This window comes from Danaus plexippus, chromosome 28 (genome assembly GCF_018135715.1).
Source record: "Danaus plexippus chromosome 28, MEX_DaPlex, whole genome shotgun sequence".
Taxonomy (NCBI): Eukaryota; Metazoa; Arthropoda; class Insecta; order Lepidoptera; family Nymphalidae; genus Danaus; species Danaus plexippus.
In genome coordinates this window covers 2,969,271-2,992,712 of record NC_083556.1, presented here as the reverse complement: position 1 = coordinate 2,992,712, position 23,442 = coordinate 2,969,271, and the positions used below count along the sequence as shown (strand labels likewise).

Below are 23,442 nucleotides of genomic sequence, written 5' to 3'. Positions count from 1 at the left end.
AATGATGCGAGGCTTCGTCTCTTTTGCATACATGTTGAGTTTATATGACAGATAGGTCGTTATAACAGATCAATACTTTGTTTATTATTGTATATTTACTAAATATCTCTTATTAATTTTGATTTAGTCTAAGTTTCTTAAAATTTAAATTCATCGTATCTAACATTGGATTGGGGTCATGAGATTTTTATTTATATTATAAATACAAAAAATATATAGAGCCTTTTTTATTCCCATGTCTTTAATATAAGAGGGAGGTTAATTTTTATTTAGATGTGAACGAGATCGCGTGTACAAACTCGTATTATAAATACTATGTTAAAAACGAAATCTATTCTCGTGGAGTAATGCATTCAGAAAACTATAGAATGAGACCAACATTAGCAATCACTGTTTTATAGGAACAGTAAGTATAGGATTTATAACATTTCTGTTTGTCCATCTGTAGCCTTAATACAAGTTTTTGTCGTCACACTACGTAGGAAGCGTTTCCTGTGTCTCATAAAATAATTTACGTTATTACTATGATGCGAGGAGAGTCATCAATGATAACTTTTACGTTTATATTGACCATACACACTGAACAAGCGTACAATAGCTAGTAATTACTATCAGCTGATCCTTACAGTATATTTAGTTGTCTATAAAAGATATTTGACAGAAATCGGTTATAATCATTATCCTCCCTTTTAACCCCTGTCCTATCTTTACCCTAACCTAACATGCTTTTTAAAATGGACATACATGAGCCAATCGACAACAGCCAACTCTAAGAAAACCTATGTGCTTCATGTAAAACTGATTAACAAATAAACAAAGTCATCAATATATCGTATTAATAATAAATAATGTAGGGACGTTGTGATTAAAATTTTATAAATTTACAAAGCACAAATAAATTTGTATAAGGAAATTTCTGCTTACCTTCTTTTTATTTATTTAGTAAATAGTTTTTATATATTATAAATAAATGTTGTTGTAGGGACGTTTTGGTTGCGGGTGACGTTGTTTGGACATGCGCGCGTCTTGGGGTTGCCATATGTATTATAGGGTACATGAATTATTTTTTGTCATATGGTAAACATAGGTAGTTTTCCAAATGTGCGGCGTAATGGTCAACGTTGAATGTTTCAACTACAGCAACGCTTCGTACAATCAAGCACTCTCAAAAATACTGCTTTCGCGCGATGCTTGCAATTAAATTAACAGCTGTTTTTTCTTTATGTTGGCATTGATCGTATTTTTATTTATGTTATCGTTACTAATTAGTATTGTTTATTGTTAAGATTTTTTTTTTAATTTTCGTCATATCGTAGTTTTTTCGAAATGCTCAAAGTTAATTCAGACGGTGTTAAAAAGTAAATGTAAAGATGGGTGGAGGTATAAACATTGACTATTTTTTTTTTATATTCTATACATTAAATGTACTACATTTTCTTTTTAAAAGTTAAAACTATACATACATTTTTTATATCAGACGCATTCTTTTGTATGACTATTTTTATTCTCAACACTGAATTTAGCGCACTCTGCTGGTGCACTCGAAAACTAATTCACGTTCCAACTAAGCATTAGCACACTTGGGCATTGTGCGCCAGTCGCCACTGAGTCGCATTTCGCTCTGTAATCGGAAAACTGCCCATAGTGCACAATGAGAAAATATAGAAAATCTTCTAATATAAAATTTTCATTCAATACCTTTACTGGATATGTATTATCAATAATTATATTATTTTGTTTCATTTTACTGCTCTTGCATTTAGTTTTAATCAAAAAGTGTTGAGAGGATATTGAGAAAGAGTAATGAAAAAGTAGCCTCTGAAAAGTCTAGTATTTACAACATATATATTATATTTAACACTGGTTAATAGTATATTTTTTTAACATAGAAAATATATTAACAAGATAGTACAGTTGGTTTTTAAAGTACGCAGTTAATGTGACGATTTTAAACATTTAACTGTCACTTATGAAATAATTAACTTGTAGCTTGATTATATATAGATAAACTTGGCAACCAGAGTTAAATAATAAAAACAGTCTATAATGTCCGGGAGCTATTGACAGGAATCTTCTCTCCATAATGCTTCTAAATAATATTAAAGAATATGAAAATACAATTGAGATTGTTTTAGATTAGTCAGAATATTGAACAGATCTGTATGTTTTGCCCTGTCGCTGACAGATCCGGGGTGCACCAACATAGCGGCCGATGGCTTTCGCAGTGGTTTTAGTGAGTAGGGACCTGCCCAGGCCGAGTCTCACACATCCTCTCCGGCCCCACCAGGGCCGGTGAGACGGCTCGTAAAAAGAGTTTCCCTGCGTCATAAAAAAAAAAGATCTGTATGTTTACTCCAAGTTCGCACACTGCATACGGGGCGTTAACAGTTTTTTATTCATTAAACTTCACGTTATAGTGTTAACGTAGTTTATTCAATGAGATACGAGATACGATACGTATGTAGTAACGATAACACTTATAAGCATACCCAAAATATGTGGGCGTCATCTTTCACGAATTTGGTCAGCCGGGGTCACACCAGAGTCTATCGATTACAAATATTTAAACTTACAACAAAGACCAGTTATTAAAGTTTATATATGATTATAATATATGTGTATATTTGTGTATATAATAGGGGAAAACAACTGAATCATTTTATTTTAAATGTTGTACGCATTATAAGACTTGGGTCTTGGACATCAGACGTTACCTAGTCTCTTTATATCGAGAGCGAAGCCAGGGATAGGAAATAGTATGTAATTGAACACTTACTGTAAAATTTCAGTACATTATACGTAAGTAAATAATTTCATTAACATTTCACCCGTCGATTAAGTCGAACAGAATAAAGACTCATTCGCACGGGACGTTTTTTTGCCCACTTATAAAAGCGTTGAAATAAAACGAATGCATTTTTAAATAAATCTCAATTCAGCCTTTTTTTATCGCTTAAATTTAATATACCCGAGGATTGTTTTTATTACTTAACACAGAACCATCGGTTGTATACAGTAGAGGTGTTATCGCAAAGCGCATGTTGATATCTTAAAGTATTATTTAAGTCTTCTCTATTTCCAATAAATAGTTAAATATTTTTTTAAACATTCGAAAATAAAAAAGACTACTTTACGTGTTGTCTTTTCAAAAGGGGAAACTCATCATATGACCCCTCTTGTCCTGGGTGGGGCAAGAGGGAGTGTCAGACTCTTACTGACTAGGTCTGGTTCTGACAAGTAGGACTAGTACTGACAAGCTATCCTTGCTCGCCGTCCGGAGATCCGCGCTTACGGTATCTGTATAACACCTGGGTCGTAAGTCCCAGGAATTGTTAGAGCTCCTCTCCCTGCAACGATGGACCCGGCACCCGCACCGTGAATCCATGGAATGATGAGAGGTTTCGTTTTATGTATCTCTACTATAATAATGTATCAGAATGCCTTTTGCTTTTTTGTCTTCTAGCAGAAAAAAATGCTATTGCTTTTAGTTTATCAGAAAGCCTTAATCACGTTATACTGTAACATAAGCCGAAACAAGAATGGTTTTCAAACGCTCGTGAACAATCACATCGTCATAAAACACCAACCCGGCGTTTTGAAGCAACAATTTTTAGCTCTCCTGCGAATGAGGCCTGAGGGGACAATTATTGTAAAAAGATCATTCCTATAATTATTTCTAATAATTATGCTAATGTAATAATTATAATATAAATATTTTTATTAATGGCATACAATGTCAATTTGTCATGAGAAACATGTGCACTTAGTTCAAAAACCGCAAGTTTGATTCATTGATGGCTTACACATATTATTCAAATTTTAATTAACATACGATAATAATACAAAAAATAAATTTATTATTATTTTTTATGATATATACGCTGATTTTCTTGTGTTATATTTCCAAGATCATAATTTAAGTCCCTCAAATATAATTTTCCAAATAATTATGTACGTCAAATTACGTCAAAATCGACTCAGCTGTCAACTTTTGACTTACGTCAAAAACGACCAGAAACGCTTGTCTTATAACGTTAGTTGTATCTAAACTTTGTATTTTACGAATGTGTCATTGAACTTGCAGAACAAAAAACAGTTGCTTGAATCGCAGCGTTGTTCAGAGACAGTTTTTGGTACAATTATATAAAAAATGTATTGTTTGAATGCAAATAAAGGAAAAGAAATAAAAATATTCAATGTTATAACTATTTTAATATATTTTTAGATTCTTCTAGTCTTAATAAGTTGAATTGTATATACCTAGGGTTAATATATAATAAGTGTCCTTGCTAATCTATCTCTATATTTATCTCAATGCGTTCCAATTGATTTTCCCAGATCAGAGTAACTTAGCAAAATGGGGTAAAGGTACCAAAAAAACCTTGCTATATCTGTGGAAAGGCAGTTGGAACTGCTAAGCATTTGCTGGTGGGATGTAGGGTAGGTACTCTTAGATTGCGGTCATTACTCGAATAAGTACGATAGGGTTCTGGGAATCATACGTGAAGCGGTTAGTCTTTCGGTAGCCAGAGCGCAAAAAGAAGTAACCACAAACGAGTGATCAATATGTTTTGTGAGAGAAGGCACTAGAGCTATAAAATCAAACGTCAAGCCTTACTCTATGCTTAACGCGACTTCGAATTGGACTATAATGATGGATGAGAAACAATACAAAATCCCAGAGGATATTTGTGCGTCGGCCTCCAAACCAGATATAGGTATTTAAGTATTCGCGAATTTTAAAACGCGTTGTGATAATAGAGCTTATGGTTCGGTTCGGTACGGTTACGGTTACCAACATCCCCAAAGTCCATGCCATCAAGGTCAACAAATGTTACGAGCTCACTAACGAACTCACTCGAAATAGGTTCGTCGTGGATTTATACGCGGTAGAAGTGGGAGCGAGAGGTATAACGGCTAAATCTCTACTACTACTAAAAGATTTGGACCTGTTCAGAATTAGTATCAATTCATTCTAGGAAAGTACTTTGAAGTCAGCCCTAGTAGGTTCTTTTCAAATTTGGTTTGGTAGAGAGAGAAGCTTGGACAGTTTAGGTGAGCGTTTAACGCGCGTTAAATAGGGGCCATTAAACCTACACCTGGGTCGCAAGTTCCAGGCACTGTTGAAGCTCCTCTCCCTGCAACGATGGACCTGGCGCGGCACCCGCACGTTAAATCCATTGAATGCTAAGAGGTTTCATCTCTCTCTAATCTAGATTAACACTGACAGTTTGACGTCAAAAGTTAACCAATTTTGGGTATTTTTCCTTTGTTCTTACGTAGTGTCTCTACCTTACACAGAATCTACGACTGATTCAGAACCGTCCGTTAACTTTGTCTGAATCCACTTTATACTATTGAAATATAAAAAATAATACAATTATGAGACCACTGAAACTTACTAGAAAACTTTTATTCTATATACGGGATCTAAAAACACTAGAGAATTCTACGATTTCCCAATACCTTATTATAAAATAATATAATACAAGGCCCATATTTTTTATGGTATATAATCTTAATGGAGAAAATCAAATAATTTAAAAATGGCTTTCATTTAAAAATAAGTCCTGAGAATATTCCAACCTTTTATTTTAATGATAAATAAATTATTTCGTCTTTAGTTCTTAAAGTATTCGTTACTTATAATGAAATAGAAAACTTTAGAGAGTATTTATTTTAATATAACTAACATTTTCGTATCAAAACGAGTTTTTATTTATTTTGAACTACATATGTACATACTCCCGACGTTCCAGTTACTTTACAGACAGTACCGTGATAACGGCTGCTGTGAAGTTACTTAGACGTCAGTTAAAAATGATAAATGAACGCATAGTAAATCCGTGAATATTAGATTTATTCAGTCACTTCTTAGAACAAAAAAAGGAGTCAAATCTACCACATAGGGACTGATTGAAGTCCAAGTATTCGTCATTCTCCTGAGTCTGAGTACAAAGTACGTTCTAGCAATTTCATCTAGTTGACAGAATGGCAAATCTTGAAATGCATCCGTGTGTCGTGGGAATAAGGATTTTAATTTAGTGTGCGCCGCATACTAGTTTGGTGGCTGCGTGGACCACCGTACCTTGTGGCAACGGACTCCCGATTGAGATCAAAAAAACTTCGTTATATTCCACTATAGGAGAAAACATCACTAGCGCGATTCAGGTAAGCAGAGCGCACTTGATACAGAGGCTGCATCTTGGGAATATCATTGAATCTTTCACCATTACACGCTACCCTGCGTTGTATTTAAACTGCTTTGTTAGCGATATTTCGTTTATAATCATAAAAATATTATAAAAAATCACATAGGTGGCTCTTTTCTCGTACCAGTGCATGCTCTACATTTATATTATTATATATTTCCATCCAAAACAGATTGATTTCAAGCTATAGATATATTATGAGCCTCTATTTCACATTACTCTGTAAGTAAGACAGTGGAGGGGTGGAAATCAGGTTTCTTTTACATTAAGATGTACTAACATACTTCTTGGTTTCCAAAGTACAAGCGATTATAAACCTTCTGCCGGTGTAATATGAGTTACGTCGAGTTATATCCACACAAAACATATTAACCCTTGGCTCTACATAAAAGATCTTTAGCTGTGTATAAAAAAGCCCCGCGTCCTGACATGTTAACATGAAATTTTAATTAGACTTTTCACATTTATAAAGAATATATAAAAAATAATCATAAAACTTAATTATTACGGTTTTATTAACAGTTATTTTTAATATATAAACGATCTCATTACATTGATAGTATCCGCAAACGTCTGTATTACATCCGGATATAGGCGAGAGACTCTTTGTATCTTTCAAAGTTGTATAAAATGACGTCTCTTCGACCAGCTTTAATATAGTGATCACAGGAGATAGCTTGCCCCTTACCACAAGTTTTCCGATTGATATAGATCCTCCTTCAATCTTCAAATGTATTTGGACGTGGTAACTCGTATTAAGGGTACAGGGGTATATTTTTTTTTAAGCTCTCGTATCTCGTTTAATTTTAGATTTTCACTGTTAACTTTGAATTCTATTCCGAATGTTAACCGGAAATAGTTTTAATAGAATAATAACAATGTTTTCAATTTGTATTTACAGACGGTTAAACCGAATGTTTTATGATATATATTTCTGTATGATATCATAAAAATAAGCCTATATATATAATAAATACTATTAACACTTTGATCTCGTTATATATAGATAAAAAGAAATCAATTTAAATTCCCTATCACAACCTTCTCCCCTTACGAGCTGTATAGGAAAAATTATTTGTGTCTCGTTTTAAACATTTTGAATTAGTTTTATTTTAAATTAAAATTAAATAGACAACAAAAAACAGATACGTAATAATAATACTAAATATATCTTACTTGTCTATTAATTTCTGTGATATGTTTAAATAATGGCAGATAGATATCATATTTGTCGTCTCTACATCACATAGATTTCATAAAATAAAAATTTATCCTTACCACCTGTGTTTATAGCTAGTAACTTTGTGAGTATTTGAATGAATCCTACGCTGAGCCCTACTTTGTATCTCACTACTTACCAAGCGTTTCCCGTTTCACATTGAATAAACTGCGTTAATACTATAATATGAAGTTTATGAAAGAAAAATTGTTCACGCTCCGTATTTAGTCATAACACGAACTTTAAGAATATCTATATATTTGAATAGTATTAAAATAAGAAAAGGTTCAAATTCTAATGCAAAATTTCAAAAACAAAGGCAAATGTTTTCCTTAAAAGCCTTTTGTTTCAGTTACACTGCCTCGTCTCTATTACTTAATACGCTAGAGCCCTACAGGTACCTCACTTGGCTCTATATGGACCTACTTTAATTTTAATTTAAATAAAATTATATATAATTTATACCACCTCATATATTAAATGAAAATAAAACTATACTTTGTCACATACTCGTCACGTCTTTTTTATTATATTTCCCTAATTTCAACTATTATTAGAAAAAAAAATTCAATTAGTGTCTGTCCGATGCAAAGATTTTGATTGCAAGCAATTTCTTGATATTCTCGCGTACTGCTCTATATACTATGCTACGTTTTATATATATATATATTTGACCCCAAATATGAAATGTATTAAATTATTCACATTAAAGTAAATATTTTATTACATCTCTTAGTTTTGTGAATTTTTTTCGTTCATCTATCACATGTCGCATTACACAGAGCTAACAAATGATATTCGTATTAAAGGCAAATCTTCAAACGATTTCAAAGCTAAAATTAACTCACTGACTGAGTTTTTATCAATTATTTAAATATTGATTAATCTTTAATATGCTTTGATGTATTATGTATTTTTATTATCATTTATTATGCTTTCATTAAAAACGTAACATATACATATATTAATATTCTAGTTTTTACTTAGATATAATTATTGTAATGGATTCGCACTATCATTTACTTTCCATGTACTAAGTTAAATTTAAAATGAAGTTTAAATCATCTCAATTGAATAATTTTAATTTAATATTAAATAAAGAAAGTATCACTTGAATCGTGTTTAATGTTTAAATTAAATGAGGCTTTTTACATTCGGATATTGAATACAAGAATAAATTATTTACAACATAGAACACTAGATTTTTATTTTCTGAACGTAAATATAGTTGTCAAATTAGGATCTAAAATCGTAGGTAGAGTTATAATGTGTACGTTAGACGAAATTACACTTTATTAATATATGAAACAAGAGCTAAAATTGCATGTTTACCTTCCATCCGCTAACTAGGTCATCTAACCTTTTACTCAACACAAGCGAGCTAAGTACGAAATTGTAGAGTTTATGCAAATATTTCTTTATGTTAAAAGAAAAATATATACAAATTAGTTCTTATATAATAAATGATTCAAGTTCGAAGGTATAACATAATTAGTAACTCTACATTTATCTCTACATTCAAAATCTCCAATAAATATTCATGTAACATATTCTAAAGTAGAATAAAATAAGACAATGTTTAAGAAAACATTAAAACGTTTTAATAATAAACAAACAGAATTATAATAAACTTAAAATTAAAAAAAAAAAATCGCACTTACTAATGTTCGATTCACAACTAGATGTGAATTGACCAATCGGAATCGAGGATCTGAATCGCGGTATCGTTGCGTTCTATCGAATGAGTATATATATAAGTTCTGTTGTTCATGCACCGGGAGGTCCCTAGCTACTCTGGCAGCCGGTGGTGGTGGGAGGCCGGGCTGAGCTCCCGCCGGTCTTACACGTGTCGCGCTTAATGTGTCGCACCCAGCGGATTATGTGTGGTTTATATCCATTAATGAAATGCTTATAAAAAATAAACAATTCTTTAAAAATGAAAATCGAGATCCCCTTCTCACAGACACAGATGTAGCGGCTTTGACTTCCTTTTTGACATTTCTCGTACTGATAAAATATTTTTTATAACATAATATTAAATTAATCAAGTTGTCATGGTTGCTACAATTTAATCTTAAGTTGTAAAAACGTAAATATAATATACGAAAAATGTATTTTATTAAGAGGTGTACGCGTAAATTACATTTAAGCATTAGATAAAACTGCTCTCCTTCTTAAAGAAGTTCTATTTATATAGAGACTTTGATACTAGACAGTTTTTCACCTTATACTTAAATATAACAGAATTTATAGCATTTTATGAACTAAACAGACTATTAGACATTACGTGTATAAGTCGTGTAATTCACAAAGCTCAATATTATTAAATAAATAAAGAAAGATATATTCAAAATAAAATAATTATTTATAATAAATATTTAAAGATAGTTCAAATTAATACAAAAATCAATTTAACAAACTCTCGCTATAAACTCTAAGACTGTATGTTTTGTTTCTAGTAGAAAAAGTAAGTAAGTACCAACAACATTAACTCCGAACTTTACTTTAAAATATCTAAATAAAAGAACCTCAAATTAACTTAATTAAATAACCGATAATTTGATAATTAGTAAAGAGGATCGTTAATAAACATTGATTTCTTAATTAAACCATTACTATAACAACCTACTGAATGTAGAGATGTTGAAAAATTTTAAAAATCTTACAAGTCAGGTTCATATACAAGCTAAGTCATTTTTTTTTAAGTATTTTACGTTACTTTCATATTATACACAGTTGACAGAGAAGACAATAGTTCTCGTATCTTTACACTTAATATGTAGATATATATAACAGTAATTTAATATGCGCAGCTTGTTTTAAATGCATAAAATTAAACTAAGACTCTAGAAATATATCGATAGCTACTAATAAACAAAAAATATGCAAAAGAAGGGTCAAATCAGCTACTAGCGTGTGGATGAGGCCGAAGCCTCTCTTTATCATTTTCTTGACGTATTTGACATTTGTTTATTCCGTATTCATTGATTGCTTACAGCGTGTCAACATATGGCGGGGAATCAGACCGGCTCCCCGCCAACACCGGCTCACTTAGTAGCTACGGACCCTCCGACATACAGCCTCAAATAGCTCTTTATATAGTTATCACACAGTAAAATACCGATAGCGCGATTCAGAACACGTATTTAAATACCGTTTTATTCAATAATATTGGATTATTTTTATATATCTGATATGTATTTTGTTGTACAATTCGGTAATAGTCATTGTGAGCATATTATTTTTTGGTATATATTAGTGATTTGTACAATATTCAGCATTTTATAGCTCTATCAATTTCAATAGGAGACTCTATGAGAGAGAAAGAGATGTTTCGTTTCATCTGCAATATAAGATTCTGTCTCTACCGTGTCCTTTGTATTGATTTTAAATATAGATGTATTACGGTAGCATTCAAAAAAGAGGGAACAGTAATACTTTTTGAGTATCGAATCTAATTTTATGGTATATTATTTTCATTAATAGATATTTTATTTCATATATTATGTATACAGTCTTCTTAAATTTTTCAGATTTATTTTTATATAATAATTGTTTAAACTTATTTTTTATGTTGGAAACACTGACCACGCAGTGAGATCGTGTTATCTTCCGAATAAAATACAAGTCTACAAGAAACAAAGTTAAAATGGCGCTAGTATTTTGCATAAGCTAATTGCGTGGACAGTTAAAACGTATCCATCGACTCTTATAGTCTTGTTGTAATTATATTAGTTTCGTTTTATACTATTGTTGCCATCCAAAGTAAGTAAACATTCGTTGCATAAAATTACGTTATAGAAACACCGAGTTTTATGGTGTTGCAATAAGTTGTATTTATTGTCAATTTTATCACTCGTATTTTCAAAATAAAATCTTAGGTGTTTAAATCATAACTACATTTGAATAAGTTATTAAACATTATCATTGGCGGCACGTATTGGGCATTTTCACGGCAATTACAGACATCTGAATAACCGATTATGAATAAATAAGTGTGTTATTATAAGTAGTTAGAAAATATCTGAATCCATGAAACTTAAATTACGATACATTACCAATAATGGAAGTTGAGTCATAAATTGGCTTACTATAAAAGTGCAATTTAAACCTTCGTATTATTACGATATGGAATAAATCAAGGATCATATTTTATAGTTATAATAGTTTTTATTAAGGTGTAAATGTATTTGATATAATAACAGGCTGTAATCATGTCTGATGAAGAGCAGATTGAGACTGAAGTGGAGGAATCTACGACAAGAATGCTGACGGCCGAATATAAAGACGGTTAGTTACAACTGTACACATATTAGTTAAGATCGTCATTATAAATATAATTTATTTTACGGTAGAAATATTCAGTGTTTGAACTATTTAAGATTAATCTTTTACATATATAAGTAGTCTAGAACATTCTAAACTATTAGAAAATTATATATTATTCCTATGGATAGTTTCATATGTCTTCACTCGGGTCTTAATAATACTGGAACCTAAATTATTCTTCATCATAACAGACAATCATTTTCTTACGTGAATTATTTTCTAATTTTATTAAAATTAATTTAAATCTGTCTCAACATTGATCAGATATTCTGTGTAACTAACTGTACTTTAGAGATGAGATATACGGGTAAAGATTATTATATATGCGGATCCCAATTTATAAGAGAAATAAAAAAAATAGTTTTTGATAAAATATCTGTTTGATTTCAGGAAAACTTCAAATAGTTGAGGTGTCACCGTATCATAAAGGCACAAAAGTGAGTGACTGGTTTTGATATTGTCAGAAATATTATTTATAAAAACCAACTGCTTGTAATAAGATTAGGATTTCAACAGTTCTATGGAAAAATTAAACAAAAGACGATACAATGTTAACAATGCACTTAAAATTAATTATTGAGACTATAAAATTTCATTGTCTTAGAGATGTACCATTTTTAAACTATATATATATATATATTTTCAATTCAGAAGAAACAGATTCTAAATCAAGACAAATTTTGATGAAGCTTTCACCATCGAATAGCACATCATGAGGAATAAATTAGGGGACGTCCGTATAGCAATGTTAATGCATAATTTATTTATTAGACAATTGACATTTTCAGCTAGAAGCCCAGGAGATCGAGGCTCAGGAATCTGAAAGTGAGGACGGGCAATACATGCAGGTTTTAGACGGAGACAAAAACGTTGTGCTGGATCTATTGAATTTAACGCTAGTTCGGTAAGTTGGGATACTACAGCTCGGATCTGTCCTAATATCTTGATTTTCATACAATATGAGCTAAACAGCTATAATATTTGATCTTTCTTTACATATTTTTCATTATAAATTTTCTATTCTCAATAATATATTTCTTTTTGTATTTTATGTAAAATCCCAAGAAAGTATTTTAATTTGTTCCCAAACTTATTGTCCAAGCTCCTCTCTCCTAACCAAATTTCAAAAGAACCTACTAGGGCTGCCTTCGAAGTACGTTCCAAGAATAAATTGATAATAATTCTGGACAGGCCCAGGTCTTTACTAGTAGAGATTTAGCCGTTACACCTCTCGCTACCCATTCTTACGCATGCAAATTTACGACAAATCTATTTATTCCTAGTGAGTTAGTTAGCGTGCTCTACTCAAACTAACACTTCTGACCAGGTGCGGAGACGGTGAGCAATCATACAGACTGGTTGGAAACAATGATGAGACGGTGACGTGCGTGCTGGCTGAAGATGATGGTAAACTATTATAACCAACTTCAATAAAAGATGGTTATATACATGATAATTATCTCTAAACATGTCCTCTGTAAACTGATGGGATGATGTCGTGAAGTTTTGTTATAATTTTGATGATTCGCTTAAATAGTAAAGGTTAGAAATTTAATTAAAAATAAATAATAACATACATACATACATTTTGAATTTAAATTTCGTCATGACATAAACACAGATTATATTATGATGTTGAATTAATAAGTTAGTTATGATTTTGTTAGAGTATTTCAGAATGTTCTCGACATTTAACGCCAGCGCCATCTAGTGGCGAGTTAACGAAACTAGTGGCTATTTTTTACTAGGACATTCCCATTGATGTTCGTAAATAAATATAAAACAGAATGTTCTAGTAATCGGATGTCGGTTTTGAGACAGTCTTTAAGAGGAGATACGAGCGATAACAATCTAACCCTAGCTATAACGGAAGGGGAACAAAGCCAATCTAACAATACCTTATTTATTTCAGGTCAAAATGATCAAGAGTCATATGTGGTGGTGGAAGGAGGTTCAGACCAAGGACCCTTAGTGTTCCTGCAATCAGATCTCAGGACGGAGCCCAAAGTAATATTATTAATACTGGCCTATTAAAATGCACTACGCGTTTTATTTAGTATTTTAACTACTTACCCCAGTAGACGCGTAGTTGTCCGAAAACATTAGTTCCATTTAAATGAATAAAAGCTAAGAAATGATTGTGAATGTTGTCTCTGATGTGTGTGTGTTGCTGTGTCATAAAAACTACTGAACAGAATAAGATATAGACTTATTGTGTATTTTATATAAATTCACGAGATAGATAACAGGTGGCGCTGACAGTTTTAAAGCAGATGTACTGTATTAGGTGAGCGGTAATTTGTTCCTGGACTTAATACACGCGAGACGTCGCGGGCAATAACTAATATATAAAGAACATATAGTTGTATTATTTGAATTAGTATTGTCTTTACATAAAAAATACAAATTTAAATATATATATATAATTTTCTGTTACAGCAACAGAAGCCAGTGATGTCACCAACAGAGATATTGGAGAGAGCGAAGGCATTACAGAAGGCGAAGTAAATAATATTAATGTATTAAAATTAAATCAATATACACATTAACTAAAACTACACAAAGATAATACAAGTGTGATCTAACTTATACAGTTAGTTATTTGTCTCTCCACTAACATACAAACTGTCAGTTATTTATGCACAATATTATATATATTATCTCCAGGAGTGTCCTGAGTCACAGCGGGGCGTCGCGAGGGCGAAGCTCCCTGCCTCCGCCGCACGAGCTCCTCTCGTCGCCCGCCTTCAAACTGTTCCTGTACTCTTGTAAACTTTGCAGTTTCAAATGCAACGCTATCAAGGAACTCACTAAACACAAGGTTGGATTGAGATATATATATATATATATATTGCATATATATATATGTTTTTAATAACATTGACTCAGTAATTCGGATTTATTTGACTTATTAAGTAGGTGTTATTATAATTTAGAGTAAAATAGATTTCGGGTTCAGGTTACACTAAATATAGTATTTTATGTACTCTCGCGCGTCCCCACTCGGACTGTGACCGACTCGTGTTATGACACGACTCCGACTGATGAAGACTATTACTAGACTAGATTTACAACAACTATATCTCCAGTGACGCGAGTTGTACACTAGTATATCAAGGAACGCGGACAGAGTCGTGTGCGTGAGTTAGTATGTGTATGTTACTGTCGCAGGCGTCCGAGCATAGCGGGGGCGTCGGCAAGTGGAGAGGACGAGCCGCCGCCAGCTCGCTACAGTGTGCGAGGTGTCCTTACAGAGCTAACACACACTCACAGGTCAGTTATATATATATATATATGTGTGTGTGTGTGTGTGTGTTTGTTATTTTTATTTCGAGGTACAGCTTCAGATTTGGTTTTCAATGTTCGGTATTTCTTCCAGTAATGTCCTGTAGTTCAGCTGAAGCCAGTATTCATAGTTATCAGATACGGGTTGATACTTAAATGTTGCCGTTACAAAGTTACCACAGTTCAGTATAATAATTAATTATAATCGGTCTTAAAAATAATTCTAAGGATTATGGTGTCTTATTACTAGTACGGCACAGATGGCGCCACTTGTAACAATCGGATATATTATTGAGAAGTTTTTATTAATATCTGTTTAGTAGTTTTTAGGCGGTAGTGTAACAAACACACACACATACACCACCATACTATATTTGTAAAACAGTTTTAATTACTAAATATATTAATATTTCTCAATTAATATTCAATTTTTACGTACCAGTTGATTCGCCATGTAAAGGATCGTCACTTGGACAGCGGCAGCGAGTACTAGAGGATGACGTCAGCGACACACACAAACACACATGTATATATACGTGTGTGTGTTATTGTATATAAGGAAGGTCGTTGCACACAGACTGGGTGGATGTCTCATATTGTGACTTGGAGAGTATAATCTGTTTTGTGTTCAAAAGTAATTTTAAAATAAAATTAAATATATATATATTGTCATTTAATTTGTATAACGATCTTTATATAATATTTTACTCACTTCCCTTATAGTTAAGTTATATTCCTAATTAACTGATCTTAAGTATTTCTCGTCGAGTTAAATTGATGCTTATAGTATAGAGGTTAAATAATTTAGTTAAAACACCAAGTGATTTGCTAACAGTTATTAATGTAAAACAAGATGCGAGAATATCAAATTAAATGAAACACTGATATGTTAAATGTTTATTTGATTATATTATTGTTTATAATTAACTATTACAGTAGCTACTGAGACTTAACTAACGTAGACATCCGACTACGGCTATTGGGAAGGATACTTCACAGATAAAACAATATATTGATATAGAAAAAAAATATATACCAAATAAAATGCGAGAAGATTTAACATAATTAAATTACAATTTTAATAATAGATTAAATTTAAATTCACGTATAAATTCACATTTCTTTTTTTTATTCACACACAAGTAAATAAAGTCATAAGCCGCCGGCAGCGCAACCGAGTTAATGCTCTGTCTCAAATGATTTAGTTAAATAAATATCAATAGTAAAAATTAATATAAAAAAGAATCGTTAACAGATAATATGTATGTAAATAATCATTTATTTTAGACCGATCTTTATAAATTATTAGACAGCTTTATTGTTTATCGTAAAAACAAATATTCTAAACTATATTAGCACCTGACGAATAGAAGGATACGTAATGTAAGGGAAAAATATTATTTATTTATTTATATATATATATATAAATATTTCTACATCAAATCACCTATATTTTATATACAAACGCTGAGTATTTTTTCGTCAATACATATCCAATCACATATAAAAATCATTAAATAATTAACTTAACTTAATATATATATTCCATAGGAGTTCAGTCAAAAATAATAATTTAAAAAAAAAACCGATGTTTTAAAAAATCACAGATAAAAAAAAATCCCGAACCTAGAGTAAAAAAAAAAAATACTTTCCGTCCTCAATAAATAAACAACCGAATATTTTATTATCTTCTTAATTTTAATATAATTAATTTATAATCTGTGATATAACGATTTAATCCGGTGGCAAGTAGCTGAACAGCTTGTACTTGTCCCTGATGTATGGCCGGACATCGTCTTTCTGTGAAACAAAAAATATAACATTAATATATATATATATAAACTAATATTTTCTGATTTACTACGCGTTTTTAAATATTTTAATCTACGTAGTCCCTACGTTATGGTTACGTTTCAGTAACCGAGATGAAAGATTTGACGGTAGTTGTTAAATAATAAGAAAAAAAAAACTTGTAGTATCCGAAAATATCAGTTTCATGTGACTGAACACAATAAATGTCGTCTCGTTACGTGTTTGGATCAAATTCTCTACATTTTATTCTCTACGAATTATTTATCAATAAACTGTTCTTATTAGTTACTATTCAGATATGGACGCGATAGCTCAACAGTAAAAGCGGCTGAGAAGCTGCATCAGAGCGCGTAGGTTTGAGTTTATTGAGCGTGATCATTTAAATTTAATATATATACAATAATTACATACAATCTGTACATTTCATTTTGTAAACCTTACTTCGCCTCAACTCTGAAAATTACTCGATTTCCAAGAATAAGTTCGTTTAAATTATGGACTGTTTAAGCGGTAGTAGCGACATCTAGTGACGTCACTTCCTGAACAGTACTATTCCTGTCAGTTACCAGTCTCCGAGTGAGACAAACAAACAAACTCCACACTAACAACTTTTTAACTATATAGTAACTGCTAGTTAAATTTGCTGATTATTGTTAAATAATAATGTTGGTTAAACACTTTATTGTAATAAAATCCGTCATTCAGTTTTGCTAATTTACTGCACATATTAGGAATTTAATAGTTTTATTGAACGCTACATATATATATATATATATTTACCGTGGCCAGATGTTCCAGGAACGGCAGCAGTTTGAGCAGTTCATTGTCACTGCGGTCTACGAACCAGCTGTCTATAGGTATACCATTCTCCAGCTGGTAGCCGAACGCCTGTAACGTATATGATATAATCAATATCAATTAAAAAACATAATATAGGCAGAATATATTTATTTGTGTTGTATGTCGACCCTATTAAGTATCGAACGAGAGAAAAAACGAGAAACTTTCTGTATTCAGTTTGTGTAAGTTGTGGTCACAACTAACTGAATATGGAAGGTCATTTTAATGTTAAGATTTATTTAACTCGATGAGATATTATTAGTTACCTATATTAATAACATAAAAAAATATTATATATATATATATATGTGTGTACCTGTGGGCTATTGTCCACGATGACAGTTCTCCTGAGATCCCGTCCCAGTATCGACAAATCCTTCACATAGTTACCATTAACTAGTAGACAGTGTTCTCGGAACAACCTGACAGACATACACACATTAGCGTGTGGAAACAATGGATGACTTTGAGGAATAATTCAAACAATATAGAGTCAAATAACTATCATTTCCTTCAATAACTCATTATATATATACCTATATTTAATCCATCGTCTGGCCGGGTCCAGGAGGTTCAGTAGTCTATCAGCGTACACCCTCTTGCTAGCCGTGAAAAGAATCACTTCATACAGACGTGACACTTTAGAGAGGAACTCGGCAAAGTGGGGACGAGTACGGACAAACACCTGGAAAAACATCATATACATATATTAAGGTCAAAAGACATAAAAATATATATACATATATCTTGTTTGAAAATATTTATCCTACCGTATATCTGCAATCCTGGAATAGTACGGGGAAGTGGAAGCTAGCATCCGGTAACTCCTGGAGAGAACAGTGAACCAATGTCTCGTCTAGATCCAACACCTGGAATATATAAGATATAATACAAATTTTCCAGAACTGAGCGACAACGCCCCCTTGTGGACACTGCAGGGTTTAAGGGGTCGGTGAGAGACTCAAAAAATTATAGCATTGTGTAGAGGCTGGGGAGTGAGCTGTTTCATTGGGCTAGGATAAGTAATACTGGTTTTTCAGTACATGTAAAAGTGGGTACGCTAAAAGATAATTTATTCTCAAACTGGGCGGAGGACAATCAGTTTGGGAACCTCTGTCTCTCATTCAAACATAAACATTTCATAAAACGCTAGAATCGTGTAGTAAATTTTGTAAAACTACCAATAATTTTGATATGAAGATATATATACACTAGCCATTGTCCGCGTCTTTGTCCACAAGGCTTGGATATTAGACTGGTATATGTACTTTGTTAGTTATACTATGACTATACTCACAAGACTAAAATCTGGACTGGTGCGAGTTTTGAGGGGTAGCGCTGGACACCTGGTTCTGAGTCCTCCAGCTGATACGGTTTCCAGCGGTGGCAGCTGAAGAATATTATTATAATATGTATGTTTGCTTATCACTGGTAATACTATTTTATACATATATACAATTTTCTTAAACCATAATTAGTATTTTCTATAAAAAATGATAGCTAAATTCTCACTTAAATTATATACTCTTAAGTCTAACCATGGGTTTAAATTTCTTAAAGTGAACTCACAGTTTAATGTGAGTTTACTACACTGCATAGAATAACTTCAAACTGTCTGTGTTCAGTTTTACAGTATAACTAATACTAAGGATGTTTATACTGTTATCCCAAGTTAATGTTCTTATTATATGTTCTTATTATATGTCACATAAATACCTGTTTAATAAACAGATAAGGATCGAAGGCGTCCGTCCATGACGTCATCTGTTCACCGCTGGACCTGGTGTTGCATGATGATATAACTGATGTGGACTCCTGGAAATTTAGTTTCTTTACTGGCTTAAGACCGTGGCTTCGTCTGCGTAGGCTTTAGTATTGATGTCAGGTTCAGATAAAGTCAAAACATCAGCACCAGCAAGTCTATCAATATATATAGTCTATCTCATTCCGAGGTAAGCTAACTATAGTTTTATCAAAATCAGTTCAATAGTTTTTATACGGCGACAAACATGCTGTGCATAGTTAAATAGAATCTCATATTTCTAAGACAATTTACTAGTAAATTTATATAAAAATTTTTAACTCCTTTGTCGCAATTAAAATTTAATGAAGGGCATATGGAATAAAACCTACACGGGCAGGATTCGAACCTGCTATATGTTGCTTTTTTATATAAAAACCATCCTATGTGGTGGTGATAGATTCCTTTACCTCAATCCCAGGTGTTGTGTCATGACAGTTCAAAGCGTTTTCTTCTACAACAACATCCGTTGAGCTCTGGAACAAATAATACTTAAATTATATATATATTCTGTATATTGTCATTCCCCAGGCATTATTTCTATCATAACTACCACCTTAGTATTATGACTTAAATATTCAAGATTATAATATCCGTTCTTGAGATACGTTTTGATAGACAACTGACAGTTAGGTAATAGTAATAGTAATTTTTTCCTTATAAACTTTTTAGTGGATAGAAATACAATGTATAAATAGTTCTAACAAAGCTTCTATACAATACTGCTCTAATATTCCTCACCCAGGTATCGTCTCCGGCTGACAGGCTGTGTGTTATCTCGGCCAGGAACCCGCTGCTGGGTCCTCGGGCAGACAAAGCCTCTAGACTCTCCATCGCCATGGTCGATGATATGACACACTCATCTCGGACATACTCCTGCTCCAACAGAGATACTAGGTCCGGCTGCTGATAGATATATTACAACTAAATAATTCAATTAATGCATCTACGACTGAACAATTGATTTAATTGATACCAATTTAACTATTTCCTCATATATATACATAATTTAATTAAATTGGAATGTCTGTTTGTTATATTGTAATAACCGGTTTTCTGATACATGCATATGAATATATGCGGTAAGTACTTTTACATTTTCTGTCTGTGTGACTGTTTGTTCCGGCTAATCTCTGAAATGGCTGGACCGATTTTGATTGGACTTTTATTGGTAGTTAGCTGAAGTAAAAGGAAGTAACTAAGGCTATTTTTTGTATGTCAATCCCGAAATTTGTCATTTTTATATATTTTTATTTTATTTCAATTTTTTTTTAATAGACATAGGTGTTTGTTAAAAAAGTGACAATGGCTTTATTTTTAACTAATTATTTTTATATTTTTTTAATTAAGATGCACAGTTAAATTTAAGGTAATGTGATTATGGTTAGATTAGTCTGTTTAAAAATTTTGGAAATGTTATAATGAGACGGGATACTGCCTTACATTGAATAATTACTGTGCCAAATATAAAAAAAAATAGAATTAAATGAAAAATTCTATACACAGATGGCGTCAGTGAAAATTACTTATAAATCCCACCTGAACATATTTATCTCCGTGGTTCAGGAAATCGGTGCATACATCCAAATCATCCGTGGTCGATGTCGGCTGGTACATTTCTAAATCCCCGCTTGACCGTTGTTTAATCTTCTTGTCCGTACATTTCTTGACTTTATCATCTTTGTCGGTGGTCATAACTTTGGCCGCTTTATCTGCTAGTAAGTTAATATCTTCGTCTGTTGATAGATTGTTGCTTATTATCCTGGCACATTCAGCGATAGCTATCAAGTCGTTGAAACAGTCGTTGGGTAGACAGAGCTCTGATGATCCGACTTGCCCATCGATATCCGATTCAACGGTCTTTGGAATCGGGAAGTCATCGAAAGTAGTTGTGTGCGGTTCATACATGGTTACATCGTTATCATCGTTGAAATCGTTATTCTGCTCGGGAACAGTTGGAGCTTTGGGTTTAATTCTCTTCTTGGGACTCTCGTTAGTTGAACTGACAGCTATATTGTTCAGCTTCAATGATGGCAGTCCTAGTTGACGGACTTTACGAATGGGTGAGTTGTTTAATGAGGCAGATTTCTCTGGTTTATCCATCCTACGTGTTTTGCGAGGCGAGCTGAGAGCTGACGATATGGACTCTGTCTTCCGAAGCTCTCTGTTCAAAGAGCTCTGTCGGAGCTGAGCACTTTTGGTTGTTCGCACATCCTTTAACTTTGTCTTTGTGGTTGTTGTTACTTTATCGTTCTGTGTTTTGGGCTTGGTTGTTGATGTCACCATATCTTTAGCGGAGTTTCGAACGACAGTCTGGAAAATAGGCTTCTTAGCCTCTTCTTTCGGCTTGTTTTTCTTTAATGGCAATTCCAGTGGTTTTTCCATACTTTTGGCAATTTTCGCTCGAGTTCTGGATTTTAGATTTAGATTGTTCTGCGACCTAGTGATGCAAGGACTTGGTACCGAGATACCATTGTCCGCCTTCAATATTTTTCTCCAAGTATTTTTCGCTTGGATGAGCGGTCTTCTTAATTTTGATTTCAAAGTCGTTTGCCTTTGTGAATTTCGCGCTGAGAGCGGTCGCTCCCTTTTCCTACTTCTTAACCGCATCGCAAGTTTAGGAAACTCTTAATCTGTAATATATAAGTTTACACAAATTGCATTTTTTTATAAAATGTAATTAAATATGAAAAAGTAAATTAAGATCAAATTTAAAAAGATTGTGAATGGTGCTATACTTACATAGTGTCTATACTATTAGAAAGTTATGTTTTACTCCAGACATTTAACTGGTACATAGGTTTATATTTATTCATTACAGCCACTTATTCACTATACACCTATAATGTTTAGTATAGGTAAGGGTTCAAGAGTTTAAATATAGTTATTCGATATTAAACTTAGACGCGGCAAAACACTTCGCGCCTTTTTTTCACAACAATTTTTTACAATTATTGCTAATGTCACACACAAATTACTCAATGAAAATGCTAAAAATTCAGTATTTTGAGCTTTTATTCAATATAAACGCAGCAGTATTAGGATAACTATACTTAGACTACATACGAAAAATAAAAAAATCGGCGCTAACACACTATTGATTGATGCGCCACTAATACGAATCCACTTTCACTTATTATTATATATTCTCGATTAAGACACTATAGTACACTAAACATCACACAAAGTTATGTAAACGATGCACAGTTATCACGTAAATAAATGATAAATTACAAATTGAAAAACACAAAGCCAAACAAATGTCAAAATGGCGGCGTTTCAGAAAAGAATAGCAGAATCTTAGATGGCGCTGGAAGACACTGAACGCGCATGCGTTTAATTATTGCAACGAAAATCGATAAACTATGTTTATTTTATATGAAACGAGCTAGAGTCAAATTTGAATGCAATCATAATATATATATGTCTAAAAGTGTATTCATTTTACTTATAAATCATCATTTAAACTGGTAAACCTAAATCCGAAATGGTGGTAATATATCAGTATAATTCATCTATAATAAAAATAGATAATATTAAATCTTTATTAATTTTGAGTGGGACACTAATCAAGAACTTTTTGCCATTTTTTATTTTTAGAATACTTCATGCTCTTTATCAGTAAAATTTTTATAATGATTTTTTAATTTTCTATATTGTATTGAAATTTGTTTTTAACATTTTTATATAAGGTACCTTTGAAAAGAAATAAAAAGACCCACACTCTTTTTATATTTTTGCGATAGATTCTAAATGAACAATACTGATGTAAATCAAAAACTTAAACTGAAAGTTTCTCGGAAGCAAGTTTCGAAGAAATATGGAGTATGAAACAAGTTATGCATACATATCAAACATGAATTATTCTTGCCGTGGATGGGGAATAATTATCATAAATATATATTATTGCAGAATTGTATAGAATTATTCTAGTCAAAACAGTT

General features: G+C 32.2%; 2 protein-coding genes and 1 long non-coding RNA gene across 5 annotated transcripts; 1 reads left to right on the top strand and 2 right to left on the bottom strand.

Moving 5' to 3' along the window:
• Window positions 1-2,088: 2,088 nt before the first annotated feature.
• LOC116776388 (uncharacterized) lies at window positions 2,089-2,928 on the bottom strand. The gene is made up of 3 exons (XR_004353910.2): window positions 2,777-2,928; window positions 2,490-2,546; window positions 2,089-2,319 (listed from the first exon to the last, which is right to left on the bottom strand). It is a non-coding gene; the product is annotated as an uncharacterized LOC116776388 (long non-coding RNA).
• Window positions 2,929-11,016: 8,088 nt separating this feature from the next.
• On the top strand, window positions 11,017-15,709 carry LOC116776153 (uncharacterized). 2 transcript variants are annotated; one of them, XM_061525410.1, is made up of 10 exons: window positions 11,017-11,196; window positions 11,637-11,721; window positions 12,151-12,197; window positions 12,549-12,664; window positions 13,088-13,167; window positions 13,673-13,767; window positions 14,200-14,264; window positions 14,428-14,581; window positions 14,932-15,033; window positions 15,488-15,709. In XM_061525410.1, the coding sequence occupies exons 2-10, from the start codon at window positions 11,646-11,648 to the stop codon at window positions 15,536-15,538; spliced, it is 786 nt and encodes a 261-aa protein (XP_061381394.1). In that variant the 5' UTR covers window positions 11,017-11,196; window positions 11,637-11,645; the 3' UTR covers window positions 15,539-15,709. The 2 variants fall into 2 exon arrangements, with proteins under 2 accessions (XP_061381394.1, XP_061381395.1); XM_061525411.1 differs by lacking the exon at window positions 11,017-11,196 and adding an exon at window positions 11,291-11,428.
• Window positions 15,710-15,927: 218 nt separating this feature from the next.
• Window positions 15,928-22,848, bottom strand: LOC116776164 (CTD small phosphatase-like protein 2). Of its 2 annotated transcripts, XM_061525325.1 has the most exons (12): window positions 22,565-22,848; window positions 22,241-22,338; window positions 21,038-22,131; window positions 20,240-20,404; window positions 19,909-19,974; window positions 19,414-19,512; window positions 18,995-19,087; window positions 18,468-18,566; window positions 18,234-18,382; window positions 18,014-18,119; window positions 17,638-17,745; window positions 15,928-16,845 (listed from the first exon to the last, which is right to left on the bottom strand). In XM_061525325.1, exons 3-12 carry the CDS (start codon window positions 22,106-22,108, stop codon window positions 16,780-16,782), a joined length of 2,022 nt encoding a protein of 673 aa, XP_061381309.1. In that variant the 5' UTR covers window positions 22,109-22,131; window positions 22,241-22,338; window positions 22,565-22,848; the 3' UTR covers window positions 15,928-16,779. The 2 variants fall into 2 exon arrangements, with proteins under 2 accessions (XP_061381309.1, XP_032525165.2); XM_032669274.2 differs by having other exon boundaries at window positions 20,240-20,401; window positions 22,241-22,836.
• Between the last annotated feature and the right edge of the window lie 594 nt (window positions 22,849-23,442).